The 22700-nt window shown below is 38.8% G+C and overlaps 1 protein-coding gene across 1 annotated transcript in view; it reads left to right on the forward strand.

The window, feature by feature from the left end:
* The window catches only part of cygb2 (cytoglobin 2), a 37045-nt gene extending 14826 nt beyond the window's left edge, over nt 1-22219 (forward strand). Inside the window, exons 3-4 of the mRNA XM_031727532.2 lie at nt 14974-15205; nt 20824-22219. Of these exons, the coding sequence (XP_031583392.1) occupies nt 14974-15205; nt 20824-20988 (397 nt within the window). The 3' untranslated portion in view covers nt 20989-22219. The remainder of the gene's footprint in view (nt 1-14973; nt 15206-20823) is intronic.
* The last annotated feature ends 481 nt before the right edge of the window (nt 22220-22700 follow it).

Genomic DNA, 22700 nt, shown 5'->3' on the forward strand with positions numbered 1-22700 from the left:
CAAATGAATCAACTGAGCATCATCTACTCAAATCAGAGGCATTATCAGAGGAACCAGTGATAAAGAAAAAAATGCAACACTGGGGCTGCAAATAAAAGGAGAGAGAAGATCGTTAATCTTGTGAATTCATAAGCATCACAAGCAAGCTGAGCAGAAAAATAAGTTATGTTTTACTACTCAGTGCTATTTATTCCTAACATCATAGCTGCACATTAAAACATCCAGTGTTACTCCGCATGTTCGGATTCACAAGTTTCCTGTAGCCTAGGAAAGGAGACGGGGATAAGACTTTAGTTTGGAATATTATTGGCAATAAATTCCCTACAAATGCCACTGATGGATTTTCAAAATAGTTTTTTTTCTGAGCTCTGTTAGCTTCAGCTCCAGCAGTGTAAGAGAGACTTTTAGCACCATTAGGAGTAAGCAGAAGACATTCATACATTTTTGCCAATTGTACAGTTGGTGTTACTGAGGATTGGCTGAACATGTAACAAATATAGTAGAGATTCTGTATTGAACTTAAAACACACTGGAAATAAAAGAATCAGTGAAAACATGGCACTTCCAACCTGGTCCCTAGGTCACACGGTCGGCATAAGCTGTGGACTTCTTCAGTTCCCGTGATCTGGATTTTCTGTGTGTGACTGAGACGTGGCTGAGTGTTGGTGAGTCCAGTGCTCTATCTGAACTTTTACCAATGGATTGTTGCTATTTTAACTCGCCACGGACGTCAGGCAGAGGTGGAAGCACAGCGACTGTTTACAAAAAGGATTACAAATGTAAGCAGTGTTTTCTACAGCCTTCATTCTCCAGCCTTCATTCTTGAACTTACCTTGTTTGAGGTGAGTCGCACAAACCCGGTTTTTCTGCACTGTCATCTATCGCCCCCCCGAAATACAATAAGAACTTCATAAACGACTTTTCTGATTTTTTAGCTGGGATTATGCCCAACTATGATAGTGTTCTTATTGTTGGAGATTTTAATATACATGTATGTTGTCCTGATAAGCCACTGGTAAAGGACTTTAAGCCTTATTGACTCTTTTAGCCTGGTACAGTCCGTGCCTTGCCCTACACATGAGCACGGACACACACTGGACCTTATCCTGTCATATGGTCTGCCTGTCACTAACTTGGAGATTTGTGACTGTGCACTCTCAGATCATATGCCTGTGTTATTCAACGTTGGTTTGACATATACTGCAGTTAAATCTGGCGCTGCTACTCGATGCTGTCGGGTTATTAACCCCTCCACTGCTGCGCAGTTTTCTGCTGCTTTTAATCAGCTCGGTGGCCCTTCTGACTTTGTTTCCTCTGACACAGAAGAGCTTAATTCCTGGTTTCATTCTTGCTGTGAAACCGTCTTGGACTCTGTGGCTCCTTTAAAAACCAGGCAGCCCAAGGCTAAACCTGAGCCTTGGTTTAATGTGAGCACTTGTGCTGTTAAGAGGGAATGTCGTCAAGCAGAACGGAGGTGGAAAAAGGATAAACTGCATGTATCATTTCAAATTCTAAAAGCCTGCTGGCATCGCTACCAGAACACTGTTAAAGAGGCAAAAAGGGAATATTTTGCAAATATTATTTCTTCCAACTGTCATAACCCACGTGTGTTATTTCGGACCATTGACACTGTTCTTAATACGCCCCTGAATGTCTGTTTGGAAGTTTCTCCTGAGATTTGCAATCATTTTCTGAACTTTTTTATTGAAAAGGTCGGCACCACCAGGGCTCTTATCACAGCTCCTGACTCTGACCCCTCTGTCTCTGTCCCTTACGCTGCTGTCCCTTAGCTGCAGCCACTGCTTAAGAAACCTGGCCCTTGATCACACAGTTTTAGCGAACTATAGGCCTATTTCCAAGCTGCCTTTACTCTCCAAGGTTTTAGAGAAAATTGTTTTTAGTCAACTGAAAGATTTTCTAGATGATAATGGCATCTTTGAGGTTTTTCAATCAGGTTTTAAAACCCTTCATAGCACAGAATCTGCATTAAGGGTTTTTAATGACATCCTTCTGGCATGTGATTCCGGTAACCATGTTGTTCTTGTCTTGCTTGACCTGACTGCTGCCTTTGACACAGTAGACCACAATATTCTAATTTCTCGATTAAATGATGTAGTGGGTGGCACTGTACTTAATTGGTTTAGGTCTTATTTGTCAGATAGAACTTTCTCTGTCAGCCTCCTCGGTTCCGAATCATCTTCTGTTCCTCTGTCATGCGGCGTCCCACAGGGCTCAATTTTAGGGCCACTGCTCTTTTTACTGTATCTAATGCCTCTGGGTTCCATCCTTAGAAGGCATGGGATCTCATTTCATTGTTATGCCGATGACTGCCAAATTTATTTACCACTAAAGCAGAAGGATGGCATCTCCATAAAACCTCTCTTGACATGTCTAGATGACATTAAAGCTTGGTTGGCTCTAAACTTTTTAAATTTTAACGAAAAGAAAACAGAGTTGTTGGTGTTTGGACCCAGTGGTCCCTGTGAGTCCTCCTCTTTAGATTTGGGACCCTTGGAAGTTTATTTTAAACCTGTTGTTACTGACCTTGGTTTTAAGTTGGACTGTGATTTTAAATTGGACAACCAAATCAGAGGAGTGGTGAAGTCCAGTTTTTATCATTTAAGGCGACTGGCAAGAGTAAAATCTTTTCTTTCAAGGCAGCACCTTGAAACAGTGATCCATGCTTTTATTTCTTCCCGCCTGGACTGCTGTAATGCACTTTATGCAGGGGTCAGTCAGTCATTGCTCTCACGTCTGCAGCTGGTTCAAAATACCTGTGTCATTTAGAGTTCATTTTAAAATTCTCATGTTTGGTTTTTAAATGCCTTCACAGTCTTGCCCCGCCTTACCTCTCTGAGCTTCTTCATCCCCACACACCCTGTCGGTCTCTCAGGTCAGCTGACCAGCTGCTCCTGGAGGTACCGAGATCCAGGAGGAAGCTCAGAGGGCACAGGGCCTTCTCTATCGTGGCTCCTAAATTATGGAATAATTTGCTCTTGCATGTTAGAGAGGCCCCTTCTCTGTCCACTTTTAAATCACGTCTTAAAACCCACTTTTATTCCTTGGCTTTTAACCTCAGTGAGACTTAGTTTCTCTTTTAATTGAAGTAGTTATTTAATTAATGATTTCACTCTTCTTTTATTTGGTTTTTATTTATATCTCATGTAATTTTATTTTACAGTCCCAATGTACAGCACTTTGTGTCAGCTGTGGTTGTTTTAAAGTGCTTTATAAACAGAGATGGGCAGTAACGCGTTACTTGTAACGCGTTACTGTAATCCGATTACTTTTTTCAAGTAACGAGTAATGTAAGGGATTACCATTGCAAAAACGGTAATTGGATTACCGTTACTTTCCCGTAGGAACACTGCGTTACTGCGTTACTAAAACCGTGAGTTTTTTGCGAGAATGTCTCATGACAGTGACGTAAGCGAGTGCGACGTTCCTGACAACAGCTGTGTGCAGATCAACAATGGCTAATATGTCGAGTGCGGGAGAGAGTATGAGCATGCAGCGTTTAAAGCGTGGAAGTACTGACCTTACTTTGAGTTTGATTACATAAAAAGTGACAAAAACATTAGTGTCCGTTGTGCGTGGGAAGAAAACTTCTTTTTACAGCGAAAAAAACCCCCCTTAACTTCCAAGCAAGCGTCGAGTGCGCTACGACTGTAATGGGAAATTCACAGAGAAACTCGCGGAGTCTTCAACTGACCGCTGCGGCACACCTACACCAGGGTAAACCTCCGCCTACCCCGGTCCTGCTTTACAGGTGAAAATAGAGCAACTAGCCTTTGACTTTATTTATTTTCTGCTGTGTTTTACTTGCATCTATTTGAAAGAGTGAGTGTAAACACAAAAACATATTTTATTTTATGTGCTGGAATGTGCAGAAAATAGGTTTAAATGTTAAACAAATTTCTTCCAGTCAGAGAATGTTGCATATAATTTAATTTTTGCTTGATGCATAAAGTTAAAAGATTAAAACTAATAAAACAAGTTTTAAGAAGAGACTTTTCCATTTGATTACATTTTGTATGATGGATTATGCAGAAAAAGTAGAATTGGGCTGAAAGATCTATCGCTTTATTACCTATTCAGGTTGTAAATTGTGTTTTTAAAAAGTAACTAAGTAACTAAGTAATTAAATACTTTTGAAAATAAGTAATCAGTAAAGTAACGGGATTACTTTTTTGGGGAAGTAATCAATAATTAGTTACTGATTACTTTTTTCAAGTAACTTGACCAACACTGTTTATAAATAAAGGTGATGATGATGATGAAGTTACCACGGTGATTCAGATATGGCACAGAAAACTGACTAAGCTCAACATAGCTCAGTATCTCATTAATCTTCGCAGTGCACCCCTCAGCTGGAATGATTACTAGTAATCTGTGTTTTTGTGATAAAATAATTAAATTAATTGTTTTAAAGGTCGATGCAACACAGTTCCACACTGTAAGAAACGTTAGGGAAGTATGAGTGAGTGATCCATTATGTGCACAGCTCTTGTTTTAAACAGAATCACTAGCAACTTTGAAATTTTTTTCTTTAACACAGTCAGCATGTCGTTTCTTTCTCTGTGTTAATACATATTTAGCCACACCTCAAAGTTTTGCTGCATGAACTCTTTAAATTTTAAAGTACCATACTTTGTGTTTGATGTCCCCGTCAGTTTCTTTTTGATTTCCAGAAACCTAATGATATAAAGAGCTTTTTTGTTTTCAAAGAACTTTTGAGGAATTCCAAATAATTTTCTGTGACATACAAAACATTCCTTTTAATTTTTTCCAGCCCAAAATATTTTTTTGAGATCTGAAACATTTCAGCAAAGTACTAACACTTTAAATATATATATTTAAATCAATATTTTTATAAAAGGGGGTACCCCACAAATAATTTTGTTAACTCATGTCCCAGATTGAATCTCATGAATGTCTTTATAAGGTTTCATGGCAGTCCATTCAGGAGTTGTGGAAATTACAGATAAATAATAATAATTTAGTTAATTAGTCATTTACTTTTTTTTTTTTTTTTTTTTAAACTTCCTGCAGCTATCTGACTGTAGAGCTTCTAAAATCTGGACTACATGGGTTCCTTTAATTAGTCGGTAATTAAGCCGGCGGTGTGGAGTTGAAGAGTTTGTCTTGTGAAAAAAAGACGTCCTTGAAATTCCAGCAGTGAGGCTCAAGGTTGTTCGTGGTGCTTCAAAGAATTAGAGGAACCCTTCCAGTGTAATCAAAGTGCGATTAACAACCGTCGCTAATGGTGCTGCTTATCTTTGATGACTTCATTTAAATGCAGAGACAGGTGCAGGAATGTGTTCAGAGCTCTCCAAAGTGCTAAACATGCACCGAAACTTATCAGATAGTTACTGTGATCCATCGTGTTCTCCTCTGTGTGTACGCCGCTCTGTGAAGTCCCTCAAGCCTCTTTAATTATGCTGGGTGGAAAAACTTTGAGATACTTCATTTTAAATGTAATGCAATGGCCGTGTTCAGGAGGGTGACAGAATAGGAAAGATTTATTATGCCTCGACATTTGTGCATTTGTATAATGATAAAAAAACAAAACAAAACAAAGTAGTTAAACTTTTCCAGTTGTTCAAGATAATGTTACAACCAGTTAAATATGAAAGGTTCAATTAAATAAGACAAATTTCTTCACTATATTCATCATTATTAGATTCAGGACGTGCACACTGATTAATGACATGTCAGTCATTAGTCAGTGAGGCAGTGAGCATGCAGTTGCAGTCACATCCACATCTCAGTCATCACATCTGGTTTCAAACCTGCTAAACTAAAGTCTTCATAAACCACCAGCTAATGTAACAGTAACTACGTCCATCATGTTATTTACTGTCATGTCCAAAGTAAGAACTTCAATAGACAGGTTGTATACTGGCTTCAGAATTTATTTTTTTATGCTCTGCAATTACAGAAAATGTATATTGTAATTATTGTGGTGTATGTATATATACATATGTACTGTTTCCTGCCTTAATAGGTGGGGTAATCTGAACAAAACTTTGCATGCACATTGTCACTTACAGCGATTATTGAGATCTGTTTTCTAAAAAGGTTTATTATGAATCTGAATTCTTTGGATGAAAATCTGATGTCACATTCTCTGTTTGCATTTGTTTCATGTGTCATGTTCAACTTAACGGTCATCAAAATTTGTATCTGGTACGGAATTTTGTTCAAGTTACCACTAAATGTGGATTTAGAGACTCAGGGGAAGATACCGCGATCTACAGCAAGATTGAAATCAATGAAAGTGGACACTGCTGGGGAAAACAAGACATAGGTGCAAACAATCAAGACAGGAGGTGAAGTAAAACCAAACACAAGAAAACAGAGGCAGGTAACTGCTGAAATAGAAGAGGAAGTGAGATTACCTAAGCAGGGAAAAATAGACATAAAAAAATTGACACAGGGAGCTGAGACAGAAGACACTGCAGTGAACAAATAAAACTATAAAGCTGAAACTAAATTAAAAGATAAACTAAAGGTTCCAAAAAGGCTCAAGAAGAAATGAAGATCAATAAATAAAATTATACACATAAAAAAAAAAAAAACCCCTCAAAAGTTAAAGAAAACCTAAACTCAGACCCAGGGTCATGATACCCAGGCCTGTGGAGGGTAAAGCAGACACTTTAATATGTTTGTGCTGACAACTGATCACTCTGCTCGTCACACTGAAAGATTTACAGCTGTTATTTACATATAAAGCGAATTAAAGGACAGCTAGTATTTCCTCTGTAGACTTTTAGTAAATAGTGATATGGTTCAGCCGGTTTAATATATTTAACTATCCTCCATCTTGTTACATAACAGTAACACTTTTTCCCCTGTGTCTTGTGAATCATTCAATAAGAACAAAATTCCTGAGATACAGGGCTGAATAATGCTTAGGCCAAAACAAATAACAAAAAGAAGTGTCTGCAAAAAAAGAAAAAAAAGAAAAAAAAGAAACAGTTGCATCATTCAAATCTTTAGAGTCTGCTTTTGAAACTGTGACAGAGACTCCAGATCAGAACAAGGTTTTTTCCGTGCAAAGTGATGTTCCCCTTGTGTTCCTGCTATGTTTCTTGTAATGTACTATACAACCATGGCTTGGCTACAGAGAATTAAACATTTATCATTCCAGCACAAGAGGATTGGCACAGAAACTATTTTTTTTCTACGGAGAAAACATCAGAGAGAAGTCTTGTTTTCTTTAAGCGCTACAGTTAACTTTCATGTTTGTCTAAGCAGACCAGAGAGCGTCTGAATTATAAAGACTGTGTACGTATCGTGACAGCTGGTAGAGCCAAGCTAGAAGCCCTGCAGGCGACACAAGTGTTTGTAAGCCTAGCATGACACAGGATCTGGGGGATGTGGATGCATTGTCGCAGAGCTGCTGAAGGCAAAACTCCAGCGGGGAAATAACGGTACGAGGAATTCTAGTTAGCTCGAGCAATGAGAAGAATTAAACTGGGCCACAGTGTGTGTGTGTGTGTGTGTGTGTGTGTGTGTGTGTGTGTGTGTGTGTGTGTGTGTGTGTGTGTGTGTGTGTGTGTGTGTGTGTGTGTGTGCGCGCGCGCGCGCATTTAAATCCATCTGTTTCAGTCACTGCACTCATTGTATGTAAATTTTAAAAGCGTTGTGTTAACAGCTACGCTTTGCATTGTCTGTGAAAACCAGCAGTACTTAATCTGTGCCATCCTCCTGCAGCCAGGCTTGTGGAAACGCTCTCACACACGCACACCGAGCTGCTGCGAGGCCACAGGCTACTGCGATGAAAACTGTCAAACCCTGAATCAAAACAAATCTTTGTAACTAGAATCCCACAAGATGTTTTAGTTTCTCTTTGTTTATCTCCATGCTTAAGTCTACCATGGTTGTTGAAGAATGGAATTTACCAAATCTTCACCTAAAATAACTCTGATTTTAGGTACTGCTCAGGACTCAAACCCACTACAGGGACATCCGAGATAAATAATTTTGTTCTGTAGTAGCGCTTTGAGGTAAAGCTTTGAAAATACTCGCTTCCTTCTCTGTTTGAGAACAATGATCTGCTTCCCTGTCAGATTCATCTGTTGGTTGGTTGGTTTGCCACTTTTGGTCGGGACTGAAATGTCCAGTGCTATGAACCTCTGTATTTACGGTCACGAGTAAAACTGATGATTATGAGGATATAATTTAACTAGAACCTTTGTGTGTAATCAAATGCATTCACCAGGCACTTCATTAGGCACTCCTCTTCACCTGCCTGTTAATGCAAATATCTAATTAGCCAAACAACTGTTCAAGCTGGGGGTGGCGTAATGTTGTGAGGGATATTTTCTCAGCACACTTTGGACCCATTAGTACCAAATGGGCGTAGAATTCAGGGGTCTTGAACTCCAGGCCTCGAGGGCCGGTGTCCTGCAGGTTTTAGATCTCACCTTGGGTCTACACACCTGAATCACATGATTAATTCGTTACCAGGCCTCTGGAAAACTTCAAGATATATTGAGGAGGTAATTTACCCATTTAAATCAGCTGTGTTGGTTCGAGGACACATCTAAAACCTGCAGGACACCGGCCCTCGAGGCCTGGAGTTCGAGACCCCTGGCGTAGATTAAAACCCACAGCATACCTGAGTATTGTTGCTGGCATGTCCATTCCTTCATGACCACAGCGTACCCATTTTGTGATAGCTGCTTTCAGCAGCTCTTCTCCTTCCTCACACCTTCAACCAGTCCCAGCAGATGGCTGCCCATCTCTGAGCCTAGTTCTGCTAGAGCAGGGGTGGGCAATCTCAGTCCACGAGGGCCGGTGTCCCTGCAGGTTTTAGATCTCACCTTGGGTCAACACACCTGAATCACATGATTAGTTAGTTACCAGGCCTCTGGAGAACTTCAGGACATGTTGAGGAGCTAATTTAGCCATTTAAATCAGCTGTGTTGGTTCGAGGACACGTCTAAAACCTGCAGAGACACCGGCCCTCGTGGACTGAGATTGCCCACCCCTGTGCTAGAGGTTTATTTTTTCTTTTCTTTTTTAAACAGGAAAAAAAGCAGGGATCATTTGCTTGTTGGGTTCTTTGTATTATTGTAGGGTCTTTACCTTACATTATCAAGCGCCATGAGATGACTATTGTTGTGACTTCGCACTATATCAATAAAATTGAATTGAATTGAGCAGGATAATGCTCTCCATGTTCTCTCAACAAGTTTCTTGAACATGAAAATTAGTTAATTATACTCAAACGGCCTCCACAGTCACCAGTGTGATGCTAGGATGTCATCATGGACCAAAATCTGTAAGGCATGTTGAAACCTTGCCGTGAAAAATGAAGCGACTTCTGAAGGAAAAATCTAGCACTACCGAACAAAGAGTGCAATGAGTCTACGTGCAAATCTGTGACATTTCTAACATTAAGTCTAAAGCTAGGGTTTTATAATGTTACAGATGCATATATATTATGTTTTAGGTACATATTAGTGGCGTTTTAACATTTATGAATATCGTTAAAATGCCTGAAATTCTGAAAACAAACCACAAAACGATGCCAAACGATGACTCGTTGAAGTGCATTTCTTTTAATTTAGCTCAAAATAAAACGGCATGCTTAAGAATGTTTGAGGCACTAGTACTGTGCATCTGTCTCTCTTTGTAAGACCCAACAGTAGTCACCCATCATGCTTGGATTAAATATAATTTTTCCATCCCTTTTATATCTTGTTCTTTTCCCATGCTCATCACTGACATGAATCTGACAGATCTGGTGGAAAAAAAGTTGAGTTCAGAATGTAAAAAGTGAAATTCTGGCACTCATTAGCTGATATGTCTTCAGCATGTTAAAGCTCAGCATAATTGTGTGCTCTGTGACTGCCGGGAAAATTTTGGACAACCTGCACGAATGCTCCCCGTGCTGCTGATTCAGTCAAGCATCGGTTCAGAGGATCAGCATTTCAGGATCAGCAAAAAGGCCTTCTTTAATATTTTGGCTTCACTTGTCTGGAGATCAAACTTATTTTTTAATTTCTGAACACCATTGCTGTTTATTTCCAGTCATTGTAATTGTCTACTACTTGGAACATCATAACTAAAAAAAAAGGACGTGCTAGACAAAAACTGTTTTCAGATTTGGAGTCAGCAAGTGAAATTAAAGTACAGGTGAAAGAAATAGATTTAGTTTTAACAGGAATAGGAACAACATTAAAAATAAAACTGTCTTGTCTGTTTTCATTTTAAAGTGAAAACATCAGATCAGAAATTATCTCCGTCCTCACATTTGAAGCAGGATTTCTGAATAATGGAAAATGTTTCAGCTGGCATTGTGCGTGAACATTAGAGGATGTCAGGGTGCAGTGTGAAGGTTTGGCAGAATAATGCAGGTCTCACCTTTCCAACACGCTCCTATTGAATCCGATCATTCACACCATTCATGCTGGAAGCCGTGAACAAATAAAACACATTTGTGATTTCAACAAATGGGGCTTTGCCATCATTGAATGTACGAACTGGATGTTCCTCAAAATATTTTTTGATGTATCGTGACCAAATTATAGGTACTTTAAATGTTTTCAGTGGACTCTCACATTAAAAGCCATTATGTACTGCTTCACAAACAACTCGCATGAATTCAACAAGCAAGTCAAGGCAAACATCTTCTACAACAGTGCTAAAAAATATGCATCTCCAAAATATCTCCATTTAATAACACGGTATAATGTTTAAAGTGTTACATTTATGTTTTAAATAAATGGACTTTAAAGGCTTTAAGATACAGCAGTTTCTTACAGATGCCTTATTGAGATCTCTTGTTTAAAATTAACATCATGCTACAACAAAATGTGGCTCCATAGTGCTCAAAGTGGTCCAAGATGCTCAAATTTTAAGTCAGTTGTTACCAATCAGTTGAATCATATTGCTGTATGTTCAAATTATTCCCTACTGCAAATAGCCAATGTATTGAGTGATAAAACTAAACATTTTTCAGACGTAACATAACTGTAAACAAAAGATGGACAAAGCCAATGTGACATCACCCAGTGGATGGTGAAGTCAGGATTGGAAGCTTTAATTTAATTCAGCATGAGTTCTTTCTTTTTGTTTATTTTTTGTTTTGTTAAGAGGGTGGAGCGAGGAAGATCAGGGGAAAAATATGGATGGAATAATAATAAAAATGTTGTGTAGTCCCACTTAAAGAGGGAGATCGTCATCAGATCGAGATCAAGACAAATTTTTGCAAATTAGTGCTAGAAATTCAATATTAGAATTAAACAAGCAGGACAAGCAAACAAGCACAGTGAGCCATATTCTGTTTTTAGACAACAGAAAACTGCATTACAGTGCTCCAAAAGACACTAACACCACAAACACTGACAAGAAGCCAAGCAGGAAGCTACCTGTTCACGATCAAAGGGAGTGCACCTTTGAGCCTTAGAAGAATTCATATTAAAAATAAATCGCAATTTATTTTCATCATAATTCTGATGGAAAGTTTGGCATTTTCATAGACATCATAAAAAATTGATCTAACACACTGTGTCTGCATGTTTGAATCTTTAATATTTTGTGTTTTAACCTCTGTGATATGAATAAAAAAGGCTGAGTCCTAATTTATCAGCTAACACAAGTGAGCTAGGGCAAGAAGATGAATTTATAAACTGTACAGGTGCAATACACAATCCCACATACCAGCTAATCAAGGTTAAGCAACAGTCTAAAAAAAGCCAAACCCTATAACTGTACTCACCAAACATAAACATCTTGGGTGGTCTGCACCTTGCAGCCACGATATTAGACAGAAAATCTGTAAAAAATACTCAGTCTTCAACAGCACAAACACAACGAAGAGGTCCAACTTAATGAAGAGAGCCATTCATCTCAGAGTTCATATGAAGACGGAAAATATCCAAGACCAAATCTGTTTTTCCACCAGGCTGTAAATGCTGTTTAATGCTGTAAACGTAGGCGTTATATCAGGGCAGTGTGAGGATTCACTTGCTTTGGAATCAGTGGCCTTAAAGAGGAATTCAGTTTTTGCCACTTCTGAGTTTGCTTCATTTTTAGGATTTTTTATTTTTATTTTTAAATAAGTAGTCCCCAGTCTGCTGCGCGTGGTTGAGCCATTCATTCTAAAATGAACTGCTGCGTTCACATAGGCCCAGTGACTAGCCTGTGATCCCATTGTGACCAATTTCAGTGGTTACCAAGTAGCATACAGTGCTACTATGAAAATCTCTTTGTGACTGTTGAAAAACTGTGGCAAATGCAGCACAAACAGGAAACAGACTGTTCACCTTCAAAGTAAAAGTTGTGCTTTTAGTGGTAAAACAGCTTTTACCTAGAAGGCAACTGGATCTTGTTTGTGTCAAGCATCATTGCTGTTTGGGGGGTAGTTGAGTGCTTGCAGACAAGTCAGCATCTCATGCAACTGTGGCAACTCTAGCAACCAAAGCAATCACAATGAGGTTTTTGTTGCAGGACACCGTTTGCCAAACATTTTACTAATGAAAAGCCAAAAACCTTGAGCAATTACTCTCGAACCAGTTGTGGAATACATATTCTAGAGTACAGAGGATTGCTAGGTTGGTTCCCAATCGGCCTAACATGCCAAAAAAACATCAATCGCATATACTTCATTCTAACTGGCCATGCCACCTGCATATGTCACCAGTTAAAGCTTTACTTGATAATATTTATTTGAGAAGGCAAACAATTATCTTTTACCTTTCAGTTAAATCTCAGCATACACACACACACACACACACACACACACACACACACACACACACACACACACACACACACACACACACACACACATACATAAATAAATAAATAACTGGGCCATTGCTGAAGCTAAACAACATACATGCTTTAATATGTATCTCTAATATTACAACCTCTGTAGGTGTCTTTCAGCGTGCTACACTCTGATACACAGCGCTTGAAAATTAAACGGCACTCTTCAGCCCACCTGCATCCAATTACACTCAAAGAGCCTGATCAGTCTTGACTGCAGAGTCTCATCAGTGCTTCTGTAATGTAAAGGTTTCTGCTGGGAACTTCCTGCCACACGGATGGTGCTGAGGCGAATTAAACACTTTACAGAAAGGAACTGCACTTTTTGTCAAAAACTAAGTTAGAAAGAGAGAAAGAAAGAGACAGGTTGATTAAAATTTATGGCATGTAGAGAGTTTGAAAGCTTTGGGGTATCATTTGGATGATCGTTTTAGTGGCTTTATGGCTTTGGGTCATTCATTTCATGTGTAAATTTGGATAAAGCCAAAGTCGACACATTCTTCAAATGCTAAGACGCATGTGTGCTTCTCATTATGATATATTGTCGCTGCTATTATTGCCGCTGTTTAATGGGATTTGTGCCAATAAAACCTTGCTAGATGTTTTAGCTGTCACAGATATTCAAACGTAAACAACAGCATGAAGATGTTTTGTTGCTCCTGTTTTCCTAATTCTTTTGTTCCTTGTAATATATGGTTTCAGGGTTTTAAATCTTCTCTTCTTCATTCTCTGTGAAATTCCTCTGGAAGTGCAGTATATATTTTCCATTTGAAAGAAATCCTGTTAGTACACTTACTGTCGCAGAGCAGAGAAGATCACTGATTACTTCATTCCACTTTGTAAAAGTTTATCTTTTTCTTGTTTCTCTGTTTCAAAGACCTTAAAATCACATTTTCTCTCCACGGAAAATGTGTGAATTAAATCGAATGGTCTTCAGTTATTTAAATAAAAAGCTTTTTACCTTCAAGGTTTTAAAAGGTTATATACTGAATCCTGTAATTGTCCTTAATGATTACAGTGGACATGTCAAAGCTTCGTCCCCAAGCCGGAGTCTTAAAGGACAACACTTTAGAAGTGTAGTGGAAACTTTGGGGCTTTCTTTTCATGACATTAATCATAAATGAGCCAGCTGCAGGTGCAGTTTTGGCCCCTTTTCTGCTATTTGCTGGAGGATCAAACATTATAGGCTTTGCAGCCACGAGTGAGAAGATGGTTGCCTGCCCATGATCTTCAGTGCGTGCGGTTGGCGTGTTGGCAGCCGTTTACCTCATCGTTACAGGAGCTGATTTTTGTTCCATTTGACTCACACCATCATTGTCTTGTTATCAACACCTTCAGTAGATCCAGAACACTGCAGCGAAAATACTAACTGGAACTGGAAAGAGGAACCATGTTTTTCCCATATTAGCTTTTCTTCTTTTGCTCCCTGTTAAAGTCAGATTTGAATTTTGCTTACAAACATGTTTCCCTCACATCTCGAATAATCCGGCCACGTCATATCTTAATGAACTCATGCCTCTTTTTGCTCTCTAGTCTTTCCCCTTCCCCAAATGCCTGCCCCTCCCTGAGCCTGGTTTTGCAGGACATTTCTTCGTGTTCAAATGGAGTTTTTCCTTCCTACCATCACCAAGTGCTTATTTATAGGGGTCTGTGTGGTTGTTTGAGTTTCTTTCTAATATTTTACCTTACAATATAAACCACCTTGAGGTGACCAATTAAAATTAAACTGAACTATGGAGCTCCTGAATTTTGATAGAAATGGAAACACAGTTCAAGCTCAACTATTATTTTTAACTTACAGGCATGTTTGAGTACAAGCTTTTGATGAATGAGGGGTTCAGGACGATGAGCCATATTTTATTCTGAATCTTTCTCTCATCTGATTTTTTGAGTCTGTGTAGAAAAAAAACAAAGTTTAAACAATAAGTGACTTTTGCTACTTTAGGCATGGTAGTTTTAGAAAGGGGTGCTGCATATATTATTATCAGCAGTTTCACTCTGTTTGTGGTTCCCAAGTAAAAATCAGAAATTGATCAGCAGACTTCATCCTCTGTGGACGGCATTGGTCCAAAATGTAAAAACACTTCATTCACACACATCAACCTGGATGTTTTAAAAAAAAAAAAAAAAAAAAAAAAAGCTCTTTTACTTTCATATTTTAATAATGAATTTTATTCACTTCTTTAGGTTTTTTGTCAACTTCCCATCGGCCAAACAGTATTTTAGCCAGTTTCAGCACCTGGAGGATCCTGAGGAGATGGAGCGGAGCAGCCAACTCCGGCAGCATGCCTGCAGGGTGATGAATGCCATCAACAGTGTGGTGGAAAACCTCCATGACCCTGAGAAGGTGTCGTCGGTGCTGGCCCTGGTGGGAAAGGCCCATGCTATCAAACACAAAGTGGAACCCGTGTACTTTAAGGTAACTTTAGAAAATGAACCTTGTTTTTTGGGCTTTTTTTTCTGATTTTGTTTTAAACACTTTTAAACATGTTGTCTGCAAGGCTGCACTTCATCAGTGCAGCCATGAAACAAAGCAGGGAAGATAATTGTCAGGGGTTCTCTATCCTGAATAACTAGCAGTTTAATAAAGGTATTTTCTTGCTTCAGCAGCCCCTTCAATTATCAAAGCAGCCCAAAGAATTTTCTCATTACCAGTCTAATATCATGGGGGATATTTCACTTTTGTCACTTTACTCAGGACAGAAATAATTCCTGTTTTACTTGTTTTTCTGTTTTATTTCTCAAATGTAGCTGCAGTGTTTTGCTTTGTGTGTGTTTTTAATAGAAATACTTCAAGCTTTTGTGAAGCTGGAGGCTTCAATCTTTACTTAGACACATGCAAACAAGCTATGGAAGAATTTTATGGAGCATCAAGTCTATCCTGTAATCATTGTTCTGTATAATGTAAAAACATGCATGGGCATAAAAACCAATAATAACAAATACATTAATTTGGTCCCAGATCTTTAACCCTGTGTTGAGTTTTATTTTTTGATTTATAATTTGTTCTTTTGGATTTAAGGAGTATTTATGTTCTAGCTCTATATTTGCCTTGAGCTTAGTATTCCTTAGAGCCTTGTAGTTATTTATATTTATATTTCTAGTTCTTGCTTCTTGTTTTATTATTTTATGTAATAAACCGCTGGTCTGTTCCATAAAATTGCCGTTACTGGAGTTGTTGGACCTCTGTGCGCAGTAGCGTGAATGATGGACACATTCAGACGTGTAACCTATATAGAGCAGCTTGTCTTGCGCTCAACAAGAATAAGCTGCATAAAAGTCTTTGGTACAACATTAGTTACATTTTTAGATGTCTGTAATCTTTCTATAGTTTAGCTTCCATGTGCTAAATTTAGCTCAGTCCCACCTGACCATACCTCGAGAGGTCTTTGCGCAGCAGTCATTCTGTCAACAAATCTTTACTGAAACCTGAGATACTCCCATAATCATTGAGAAGCTAGAAGACTTATCAACAGATGCATCGATAAATGCACTTAGATGCTTCATTAGCCTGAGAGGAGCTGTTTGCCAACTCACTGTAACCAGGGCACAAACTTCGTAGGAGCTAAAAATGAATTCAGAGAAGCTCTCAATCCTGGCAGACAAATAGTGGGAGTTCATTTTCAATGCTCCTTCTGCAAGTCATGCAGGTGGCGTCCAGCAACGCCAAAATTAGGACCATTCATAACATGCTGAACGCCACTACTGCTCAGTGTTCAGGAGGATGATGGCTCTCTTTGAACTCTGTTTTATGAAGCCAAGTCTAGTGTAAATAGTCGCCTCTTGACTGTTGATAGTATCAGTTACCCAAAGGCAACTGAACCTCTCAATCCAAACCATCTTATAATAATGAAATCCAAAGCTGCCCTAACACCACCTGGGAAATTTGTGAAAGAAGCAATTAGTTGCCGTTCGTGTCCATTCTGTCCCAGTCTCGTCTCTGTGTCTTGTCATCAATTGTATCTCCATATTTTGTTACCCTTTCTGTCTCTTCTTGTGTCCCGTTCCATTGTTTGTTCTGCCAAGCTTGTACGTCTTAGTCCTGGTCTCAACATGTGTTACTTCCTGTTTTATTTTGATAGTCCCTTGCTCATGTGCTTCCTCTTTTTGCTTTTTACCACATTCTGTTCAGCTGTGCTCCCAGGTGTCTCCACTCTGTCCTAATCTCCTCTTGTGTACATATTGTCTGTCTCCCTCTTTTCTCTCATGGTGTTTGAGCCTCTGTCCATCTGTTTAGCCTCAAGCTTGTTCCTGTTGCTAGCATAAATAAAGCTGTGATTTTAAGTTTACTTCCATCTGTTGAGTCCTGCACTCTGGGTCCACTCTCTGCCTGCCAGACATCCTGATCATGATGTTTACGTTACTAATCCTAACCCTAACACAGACGCAGGAACACAGACAAAGGAAGACTGAGTTGATCTTAAAGCAAGCTGTTGGAAATAATTCAAAAGGTAAAACACAAGTCCCAAAAGAGAACCTGGAAAAATACAGAAACAAAAGTTTGAAAACACACGGGGAAGGATCCAACAGTGCTTGGATTGGGGAAGTGGAGAGAGATGAGGAAAATGAAACAGCTGAACTAGATCACAGACGAGACAAGGGAAGCACACTGGAAGCAAAGCACAAGGAACACTACTTCACAAGACAAAACAGGAAGTGGGAAAATGCAGACATGGATTTACTACAGGAGACTTGACACAAGAGGAGAGAACACTGTGGGAAGAATTAAAGTCCCACTATTAAACTGAAGCAATTAGGGGGAAAATACATGAAACAATCTAAAACAACACTAAGAAAACAAAGAATCATGGAATATTTAACATTTTGCCATCTTTTAACAATAGTCCGTAAACATCTGGCAACTGAGAAGACCAACTGCTGGACTTTTGGGAGAGGAATGTCCTATTCTCGTCTGATATAAGATTCAGTCCTTTATTTAGCAGGGAAAAAATCTTTTTGAAAATCTACACCCTGGAGTTTTTCAGAAAATGAGTTTTCAGTGATTTATATGTGGACGAACAGTCCAAATTCCTGAAAAAAGACAAGTGTGTGTGTGTGTGTGTGTGTGTGTGTGTGTGTGTGTGTGTGTGTGTGTGTGTGTGTGTGTGTGTGTGTGTGTGTGTGTGTGTGTGTGTGTGTATGTGTATATGTGTATATGTGTATATGTGTATATGTGTATATGTATATATATATGTATATATATATATATATATATATATATATATATATATATATATATATATATATATATATATGCGTGTATATGCGTGTATATATACGCGTATATACGCGTGTATATACGCGTATATATGCGTGTATATATGCGTATATACACGTGTATATACTGCGATGTATATACACGTATATATACATGTGTATATATATGTTATATATATATATATATATATATGTATATATACACATGTATATATGTGGAGAGCTGTGACACCAATAAGTCCTATTAAGATCAAATCTCCTTTACAAGTGAGAGAAATGCCAGGTGGCAGCTATATGGACCCATAACATATCAACCACTGCAACAAAATCCATGCAACAAATACATTATATAGAAAAACCCACAACAATAAAATATCAGTGGCCACTTAAGAAACAACTACATGCCACAGAAGTTAATCTCTCTCTCACACTATCCCAAATATCCTCCTCTGTCACACCAACACTCTGCATTTCCTCCTTCACTACATCCGTGAATCTTCTCTGAATCTTTTCCTCCTGACTAGCAGCTCAATATTCAACATCCTTTTTCCAATATTTCCACTATCCACCCTACCATCATGTGAACCTTCCCCTTCTCTCTTGCTACCTTTTTTAAATTTAAAAAAATGTTTTATGCACAATTTAAAAATAAAAAAAATCAGCAACAACTTCAGTCTTTACTTTGCTTATAGCTTTCTGTAAAACCTTATATGTAAGGTTTTACATATGCAAGTAAATACAGTTTTCCACAGACCTGGAGCACATTACAAAGTTAGCTTTTACAGGAGCGTAGACAGAATCAGAACCAATTACAAATGTCTTAAACTCATTTTTGTATAAAGCCCATGTTTTTACATAACACTTGTGTTACATTCAGTGTTCCTCCTGCTCCATCTGACGGGGGAAGTAGATTATTTCTCCAAGTCTTCTGAATGTTGCTGAATGTTGTGTTGGTTCATAAACGCAACAGTAACGAGAGAAAACTCTACCACCATTTAGACCTGAATTGATCACTCTGTGAATAGGTCATTAAAAAATGAGTCCCTCTGTATATTCCTTGAATTTTCAATCTCACGTGTTCAAGGCCCGACTTTTTTTTTTTTTTTCATACTTTCCTGTTTTCTCATAATGTGTCACGTTATGGGCAGAGGTTACTTTTTTTTTTTTTTTATGGTTGACTTAATGGCTGAGACAAAACTGAAACTGACAGCCAGGTGGTAAAACTGAAGGTGCTGCACATATAAGTGGGAAAAAACTAAGAAACTCTGTACAAGGAACAGTGGGGAGATATGGGAACAAGAAACAAGCAGCAACGACTGAAGGAGAACATCCAGATGTTTGACCAAGCGAATTAGGTACCAAACAAACACAATGACTTGATAATCACCTCTGAGGACTGTACACTGCAACATTTATGTTTGATAAATATAAAACAAAACCGCAGTGACTCAAGGAAGCACCAAGTGGCTTCCTGAATGTCCAAATGCTCCGTACAGACATCAATACAACCAGAAGTCCTTAGATCTAATGACCGGATGAAATACGAGAGCCCGCACTGTTCACTGATTACATTCTTCACGCCGGCCACTGGGCAGGATACAGAAATAAATCCTACCAGATCATCATCAACCACCTTTATTCATTTAGTTTAATAAGATAAAGGGTTTGCGGCATAGTGGTGCCGCAGTTAACACTGTTGCCTCACAGCAAGATGGTCCTGGGTTTGAGTCCACTGGCCAGCTGGAGACACCTCAGTGTGGAGCTTGATGCTCTCCCTGTGCCTCCCGCAGCCCAAAGACTTACACGTTGGCTTATTTGGTAATTCTTAACCCCAACTGTCGTCACATTTGAGTGACAGTGACAGCCTCACATTCAAGGTCTTTTACTCTGTACAACATATTCTCTCACCCAAGTAAACTGAATTTCACGTGTTCATGTGAAGGATTTTTTTTTTTTTTAAAAGAGCGAGCGAGAGACATAGTGGATATCCTCTACTGCTACTGAAGATTGTTTAGAAGAAAACAAAGCCTCATATGCTTTGACAGTTTAGCAAACAGAAGGTTTGAATAGCAGGTAGGCGGGGCTTCTGTGCTCACAGCCGGAGCTATGTGTCTGAGATGACCATGTTCGGGATATCCCCTCTTTGTTGCATCATACAGAAATGCAAATAGATGAAAATGTTCAAAACTGAAATCTGTAACAAATTACTTGATGTCTCCAGGTAATACCACACAAAGAAGGCTATAGTTTTGTTTTTGCCAGCATAGTAACTTTCATCCATATCACATTCATGCAGCTGCTCAGCTGATAGAAATCCTTTTGTTTGGTGTCACATAACATGTCAAATATGTCTCAAAGCTTTAATAGAAACCCCCCACTCATAACCTCCTGTTGAGAAGCTTTTGTTAAATCAGCATCAGCAGTTTGGGTTTATTTACCCAGTTCTGCCCAGGTCAGCTGACTTTATGGCGGGCTGCCACACTTACACCGAGCTTTCTCTCTCTGTGCTTTTGCTTTAGCCACCTCTGCTGCTCTTTCTCTCCACTTTGTCATTTCTGTTCCTTTGTTTCGCCTGTCCACCCACTGCTTTCATGTTTTACAGTTATCATTTTCAATTCTCACCTGTCTCGCCCACTTCTCTGTAACGCTGAAATGAATTCCTTTTTTCTCCATCACTCTGTTCCCGCTTTACCCACAGAACACAATTTTTCTGCATTACTCGCACCCCCACCCTTATTATCTCAATAGCCACATTTCCCCTCGCTCTCCGTCTCTCTGCGGCTCGCTTAATGAAATTTGTTTCTCACCCCTTCCTCTCAGATCCTGAGCGGTGTGATGCTGGAGGTGTTGTCTGAAGATTTCCCAGAATTCTTCACGGCAGAGGTGCAGATGGTGTGGACCAAACTGATGGGGGCGGTGTACTGGCATGTGACGGGGGCCTACACAGAGGTGGGCTGGCTCCAGGTCTCCAGCTCGGCGGTGTGAAGAGTCGGGAAGAAGAGGTGGTAAAGAAGTTTTCAGTGGACTCAATAAAGTTTAAAGAGAGGCAAAATAATGTGTTTAAAATGTTGATGGAGATTTTGCGACGATGGTTTCACAGACATGGATCAGATTAACGTGGTAATCCGTGCGATTTAATTTCTTTATTCAACTTTTTGGATGCATTTGGTGCTAAGCTTTACACGTCTCGGAGATCAGACCAGTTGGACACCAAGTAATGTAGCCAAACATCATTTTATTTGACTGCTATTAGATTTTCACTTACATCAGTGGCGCTCTGCTGTGTTATCACTGCTAAGGCTAGCTATCAGTTCGACATCCGCACACACTGCTGTTGCTGCCAGAGGCACACAACAAGTCACTTCCTGTGTAGCATAAACTCTTCCCTTTTATACACCTACTGAGATAAGACTGCTCCAAAAGTGTTAATAAACTTCTAGGATCAATTAAATTTCTGCCAAGTTGACCAATCTTCCTGTTTGTAAGCCTGTCAAGCTTTGCATCCTTGCAAAGGATTCAAAATTGTAACAGTGGCAGACGCACTTTAATTAGAGGCAAATGAGGATAAAAGCAGAATTTGGTAATCAACATTAGCTGTGCAAGTTAATATATTTCTAGAGTTGTAAATATGATATGTAACAGCAGCCTGCAAATACCGTAAAAGACGAAAAGATACGTGTCAAAAGTGTGGAAGACTTTTTTTGGATGTCCTATCCGGCACTGTAGCAATCAGAATTATTGTCTGAAGGCCAAGAAAAAAACTCCAACAGATTTATTTTCCCAAGCAGACCATTATGGCTTTTTCTATACTGGTCCACTTGATGATCATATTTTATTCGACCTTTATTATTATTATTATTTATTTATTTATTTTCTTGTGTGAAGGTATCTTATGGAGTCTTTAATACCCGGCAAACACAGCATAAACAGCGACATTGTCTCCCAGACAAAATTACTGAAAAAGATCACCTTTTGTCAGCTAACAATAACTAAAAATGGGCCGATGGGGACGTTGTTTCCATGTAAAATAGAGATCCAGCCAAATGGACAAATTAAATGCATGTGTCCTTGTTCCTTTTAAAACAAAGATAATTGACTGAGAGCTAATTTAGTTACTAAATAACTGTTAACAAACTTCATAGTTCTTCTCCATTTACGCAAACTACTGATGACTGTTTTTAAAATAAATAAATAAAACACTTTCAGACGTTTATCTTTTTAAAATCAATGCATCTTAAAACAGTGAGAGAATTTTAACTTATTCTTAAATTGTTTTCATATTAAACAGTAAAAGGTGAAATTTAATTGTATTAAATTTGATTATATCACCTATGTTTGAACAGGTTTTAAATACATATTGTCTCGGCTTGTTCTAATGATCTAATCAGTTGTTGAACGTGGATCTCTTGCTAGAAAAGTAGGTCCAGGGTTGTTGAGAATGTTTGCTGGGTATGTTCCCGCAGACGTTTATGGTACATAATAGGAACCTCTGGGAACTTGTCACAGGGGTTAGCCTTAGGATGAACTCTCTCAAAGCCAAATAAAATGGCCTTTTTTTTGTGTGACTGCACAACTATTTTAAAGCCTTGTTTGAATGAAAAATAGACATCCATGAAAACTGTAATTTAAAATGTGTCAAATTCTACCCAAACACAGCAAACGGTCTATTGTATTTTATCAGAATACTGTAGAAAATC

The sequence above is a fragment of the Oreochromis aureus genome, linkage group 6 (genome assembly GCF_013358895.1).
Source record: "Oreochromis aureus strain Israel breed Guangdong linkage group 6, ZZ_aureus, whole genome shotgun sequence".
Lineage (NCBI taxonomy): Eukaryota > Metazoa > Chordata > Actinopteri > Cichliformes > Cichlidae > Oreochromis > Oreochromis aureus.